Source organism: Microtus ochrogaster, chromosome 17 (genome assembly GCF_000317375.1).
Source record: "Microtus ochrogaster isolate Prairie Vole_2 chromosome 17, MicOch1.0, whole genome shotgun sequence".
NCBI lineage: Eukaryota > Metazoa > Chordata > Mammalia > Rodentia > Cricetidae > Microtus > Microtus ochrogaster.
The window spans coordinates 20,877,622-20,883,621 of record NC_022019.1 but is presented as its reverse complement, the minus strand read 5'-3'; the positions used below and the strand labels follow the sequence as shown (position 1 = coordinate 20,883,621).

The window sequence follows — 6,000 nt, the reverse complement described above, 5'->3', positions numbered from 1 at the left end:
CGATTAGGTGAGAAGAAGGGTATTCTCTGGAATCGATTAGGTGAGAAGAAGGGTATTCTCTGGAATCGATTAGGACCATTCTCAGCCTAGACACTCACATTTGGGAGCACCTGCTTGCCACCGGGGGAAAGGGTTGTCAAGTCACCCAAACACGGCTTAGGGAAAAACATGGAACTGTTTTATTTAGCCCTGAACAAACCCTGTGCATTCTGACACATGAACTTACCTGTTAGAAAGCGTTTTCTCTTTTCTACGGTGCTGGACCTAAGCCCCGTGTCCTGTGCTGATGCTCTGCAGAGAGCTAAACCTTAGCCCTCAGAATATTTTTGATACAGAAAGTTCACTTTCTTTTCCAAGGTTTTTTTTTTTTTTCTCCCCTGCCAGAATTAAGCCTTTCTTGAATTTAAGAAATAATATAACTCCTAAAACAGTTCCTAGAGCTCAGGTTCTACAAGACAACCAATGGAATGCTCCCAAGAGCACACTAATAGTTACGGCATGTTACACAGCTAAAGCAAAGCCAAGTTACCTTTTGGTTTTTCTAGAAGTCGTTGACATGTTTCCTTAACTTTAGTAAATAGCTCAGAACCTGCCAACTTCTTAGAGATCCCAACTCGCAGCAGAGCAGCTCCAGGTGTGAACTGTAAGAGCGCAGCCCCCGGCTCTCTCGGTTCTTTGGGATGCTTTGGCATAAGTCCAGACCAATCCACATCTATCACATCTAAAGGATCTGTAAACAAGGTAAAGAATTACAGAGAGGACTTTATTTTACACCGGGAAACTGCAGTCTGAGGCTGGACACCTCGGTCTGATTCCTGGACCCCACATGGTGGAAGGAGAACTGACCGAGTCCTAAGAGCTGTCCTTCTGAGCTCCACACCTGTCCTGTGGCATGCGCCACACATTCCCAGAAAATAAATAAGTGAACATAAAAGAGCAATACAGTGACTATTATCACACAGCAAATAATCTCAGGAAAATGAGGTGACGAGCTGCATCTCTAAGTTAGGAAATAGAAGGACAAATGAAGTAAGTACATTTAATATACCCAGGCCAATCAAAATAACTCCCTGTGCTAAAACAACAACAAAATAAAACACACACACATGGCAGCCAATGCCCATAACCCCAGGGCTTGGGAGGTACAGGCAGGAGAATCAGAAGTTCAAGATCACCCTCAGCTGCTTGAAGCTGTTTGAAGTCAGCTGTGCTACATGAGATTCTGTCTCAAAAACTAAAAAAAGAAAAAAAATCAAATAAATTAAAAAGTTGCATGCTGAGGCCCTGATGGAGGCAGATGGCTCCTTGAGTGTCAAGATGCTGCTTCACAGTTCTTCCTCCAGTGGGCCGGGCAGAGCACAGACCACAGGAAGGACACAGAATGGACACACGCAGAAAAGGAACTTTATCAACTGTGTTCAAACAAACCTCAACTATCTCTCTTTTTGAAAGGTGTTTAAAAAGTTGGCTCAGGCCACCTCAATTATAAAGTCCTGTACCACATACCCACCATGTCAGACATTGGCAAGCAGCTGGGATTTGGTGAGGTTCTGGGTGAGTTAATAAGAAATCTTAAACTCTAGAAAAGAAATCTTACAATTCTGCTTTTCCCTAGGACCTAGGACTCTTTCAAGGGCAGTGTCAATTAAAGAATATAAATGCTTGTATTATAATATTCTTTCTAATGGGCTTCCCTTAATTAAGACCTAGAGGGAAGGGCCTAAGTGCCCTTACTTACTATGGAGGAGAACAAAGGGCACACCCCCCCCATACTCCGGTTCCTCTGTGAGCTCTGCAATGCATTACCTGGCATCTTCTCCTCTTCCTGCTGGTCCTCTCTCTTTTCTGCATCCCCGGCGAGAATTTCATCTAGTTCATCATCACTGATGGGTTCATATCCTTCCCCAGCACCAGAGCCTAACGAATGTGCATCATCTAACTTGGACTCGTCATCTCCTGCTAAACAGACAAACCAAGTTCATGTCAAAAAGGGAAGTAAGAAAAGGGAGCAATAGTGAAACTGAAAGGCGGTGACCATGGGCACAATAAAGGACGCGAGAAAGTATTTTTTTAAACCAGAAAACCACATTTCTTTGCCAATTGATAATTTGATAATAACTTGATAATTTTAATTTTAAAGATAAAACTGAACTAGCTATATTTTTAATATTAAAAATACAGTAGCAATATCCAAACACACTATTAGGTCAGAATTAAAATTTCAGAAGTAATGTTAAGTATGTACACTGTATTAACTGACAGTTTCATACATGCATATACTAAATTTTTGCAATTTTCACCCCTATTTCCCTTCCTGTTGTAGCCTGTCTTCAATTAGTTCTCCTATTTCATGTCTTCTTTTTGTGTTAATTTTCAACAACACTTGAACATTTTGGATAGTTTAACTTCAAAGAGCTATCCAAATAAACTCATTTTAAAAACTTGCAAACCAATTTCAAACTGCATTTTAAGCTCAAATCTTAGTCTATGATGTTTAGCTCATAATATGAACTTTCTAATAGTGAGGTACTACTGTGAAAGTGTTGATAATTTCCCCTACCTCTCAATTCTGCTTCTCTGTCTAAATGTTTACATTTCCTTACTGAATGAAATTTTTGGAAGAATGCTGTAATACTACACTAGAAAGTAAGTGCTTCTGTTGGCATCAGTAGTATAAATTCTATTTTGTTATTTTATTGACTTTTGTCCTCAACTAGACTTAGACTAAGCTTTTATTTCCTGAGTTAGTTGTAAACCTAGTTCCCAAAGTATAAATAAGTTTAATTATTTCTAAGCTACATATTTTATAGATCTGTAACCACAGGCTCATGAGTATGCATCTGAAGCACAAAAAGTATGAGGCTCTGAAATATTTCTCATCATTCTAATAGTTTTTCTACTTTCCAGAGGAAAATCCCCAACTACTCTATTATTCTCAGTAATAACACTGCATTGCTGGCTTGTGAAATCACTGCCTGCCACCACAGTGGGCTTGTATACAATGAGGATATGTCTTCTTTGGCTGTAAGCTCTTACTAATAAGAAAATATTTACACGATACAGCAAATGATTCACTTCTAAATATTTATACCATATTATCTACAGTCACAATAAAGAAATGATACATTCAGGATGAAGACAGTGACTCCAGTTCTAATGGACCTATTATAATGATTAGTCCAATTGTATTCAGTTACATCCCATTAGAATTGTACTTGTGACTTCCATTAGAATTGTAACTTGTGACCCGATGCTTCTTATACCCATTGAGATGAAAATGTAATGTGAAGAAGCTGATAGAAGCTTTCGTTAAAAGAGAAAACAGGCAACTGGGAGTTAGCCTGCCTTTCTAAAGACCGCGATATCACCATACAGACCATCGCTATTATACAGCAAGACAAATAAACAAAAAACCCCACATAAAACAAAAATAACCCAGAGATTTGAAAAGAAAAGGTTATGTCAGAACAATGATGTAAATTCTGACTGTAAGACTGGTGAGTCCCAGGAAAGCAGAATTTCCAGAGAATTCCCAGAGAAGCCAGCCTGTTAACTTGGATGTATATTATCCAACCAGGAATGCTATGTGGAGAACGCACACACAGAGAGTATGGGTAACACGGTATGTCCTGATATGGTCATATTAACTGTATCAGGAGGAAGGCAATGATGCATAAGAAGGAGGATGTGGGGATGAAGACCTGGGAAGGTATGCTCACACACACAATGGACACAGCTCTAAGAGCAGCTCCAGAAAGGAAGTAACACATTCAAGTAATACACTCAATACGGTAAAAGGAAAAAAAAAGGATGAAGATAGGTGAGAGACTGGAAACACCTGTGTCAGTTTGTCTATGGCCTGGGGATGAGGACATAAAGAATAACAATTTATTGTTTGTGAATTGCTGCATGACAGCATTTTGCCTATAGTAAAATCTACTGATTTAAAAAGTGATTGTTTACATCTCTTGGATATCTGCTTAGATTGTTCAACACCTGTTTAAAACACACACACACACACACACACACACACACACACACATACACACAACCATTTAACTTCAAAGGCATTTCTACCTTAGCTTTCTTCCTAATACATTTCACCTCAATTTTGAGTATAAATAAAACGAAAGCGTAAGTCATGGTTTTAAAGGAGGTTTAGACTTTCTGCATAACCAAATTGGATTTAGTTGAACTGTAACAAACTGAACTTTTCTTTTAACTGAAGTCATCATCCCTACTCCCTAAAATGAGTCATTTTGTCTGGCACTGTGGAATGAAAGGTGGAGAGGCAAGGGGTGGGGACTGAGGTCCCATGCACTCAAGACAGGCTCTGCCTGGGCCAAATGGCCGGTATGGCCCTGTGTTCTGCTGGAAGACAGGGAGAGCCACCAGGCTTCTCCAGTCAATCTGCCATCAAATAGTTTTGGGGGTGGTATTACAGCATGCTCATTTTCAACTGCCCTAGCAGACAGGGACTGCCAACAGCTATTTAATTGCTCACTTCAATTTCTGTCACAAGTTGAGACAGGTTTTGTTATGTAAGCCAGGCTGACCCTGAATCTGATTCTCAGCCTCAGCTTTCCTGGAGTTAGAACTATAGGTGTGAGCCATTATGCCCAGCTGATAATTTTTTATCATGTAAGAAAAGGATGTGATGGTTATTAAAAGCTGTAGGCAATGCACCAAGTGAGCTATCACTTTAATTTTTAGGTGGCAATAGAAGTGACTGTTTCTTTTAATGCTCTGTTCCCTCCCTTTACTTCAACCATGACTTTCATTTCATTCAGGTCTTTGATGAAATATTATATCCCAGTTTTTAGAAATGGTCACACTTTTACTCTTACAGGCTTTCCTTATCCATCTACTTCCACTGCAGTAGAATGGAGTCAGTTCATGTTTACTCACGGATGACTTCAAAAGGAAGCACGGTCCTGCAGGGAACTGGAAAAGGAATGGGGCAACCCAAGGGAGAAGAGCAGTGCTCTCACCTTCCAGACTCTCTGTCCGCTCAGCTTTGCTCAAGTCTTCAAAGCCCTGCACAGATCCCAGGTCTCTATCCATCCTTTCTTTATCCATGGCTGCTGAGTCCCGGGAACTGCCGTCAAGGTCTCTTTCCTGCTCGCTCTCCAGTTTGGCTTCACTGCGCTTACCAGATTCTGACTGAGAAGTCTCAAAAGTTCTATCTCGGTCTCTGTCCCTGTCCACAGGGTCAGCGGTCAGTCTCTCTCTTTCTCTGTCCAAATCTCTCCTTTTGTCTCGCTCTCTTTCTCGTTCCCGCAGTCGATCTCGGTCTCGGGTTCGTGGCCACTCTTTATCAGCTTCCCGGTCCCACTCCCTCTGCCTGGGGTCTCTCCGGTCCCTCTCCCGTTCTCGGTCATGCTCATGCCTATCTCGCTCCTGAAGCCTGTCTCGGCTGTCAAATGACCCAGACCTTGAATGAACCTGCCGATCTGACTCAGGGGAGCTTCTTCTTGAGCTGTGGCTTCTGGAATCCTGGCGATCTAAAGTGAGTGTGCATATGAAAGTTAATAAAGAAACAAACAGAACACTTTGTTTTACAGTCCTTTATACTTTATAACTTCTCTATTTTATTTTTTAATGTTCTGTTTGTATACTCTGTATTTCTAGATTCTGTAATCCTATACATCCAAACTCTCAATAAAGTGCCAATTAAGTTCCATGAGCATCCTTGTCTATTTTCACTATAGACCAAAGCATCAAAACATGAACGCAGAAGACCAGGCACTAATACAGCTAATTACTCTAGTCTTTGATCTCTTCCCTCTCTTATTTTCTATGGTCAAAGGGTAGCTCTGGCTGCAGGAGAAAGAGCTAAAATACATTAGCTCGATCAGTAAAGCATGCCACTGTGATCCTGGTGGGGTAACACTCCACTGCACAGGCTTCTTCACGGTGTTGGTATTAAAGTAGCAACAGACATGATTTTAATGAAATGGTTAAGCTTTTGTTTTGTTTTGAACTTGCATGCAACTTCAG

At 40.8% G+C, this 6,000-nt stretch overlaps 1 protein-coding gene across 4 annotated transcripts in view; it reads right to left on the bottom strand.

Moving 5' to 3' along the window:
• The window catches only part of Zc3h13 (zinc finger CCCH-type containing 13), a 65,362-nt gene that overhangs the window by 4,695 nt on the left and 54,667 nt on the right, over positions 1-6,000 (bottom strand). For 3 of the 4 annotated variants that reach the window (XM_005355619.2, XM_026783209.1, XM_026783211.1), the window contains 3 exons: positions 4,992-5,504; positions 1,807-1,959; positions 530-730 (listed from right to left, as the gene is read on the bottom strand). In XM_005355619.2, the coding sequence (XP_005355676.1) occupies positions 530-730; positions 1,807-1,959; positions 4,992-5,504 (867 nt within the window). The remainder of the gene's footprint in view (positions 1-529; positions 731-1,806; positions 1,960-4,991; positions 5,505-6,000) is intronic. The other variant, XM_026783210.1, reaches the window with a different exon arrangement.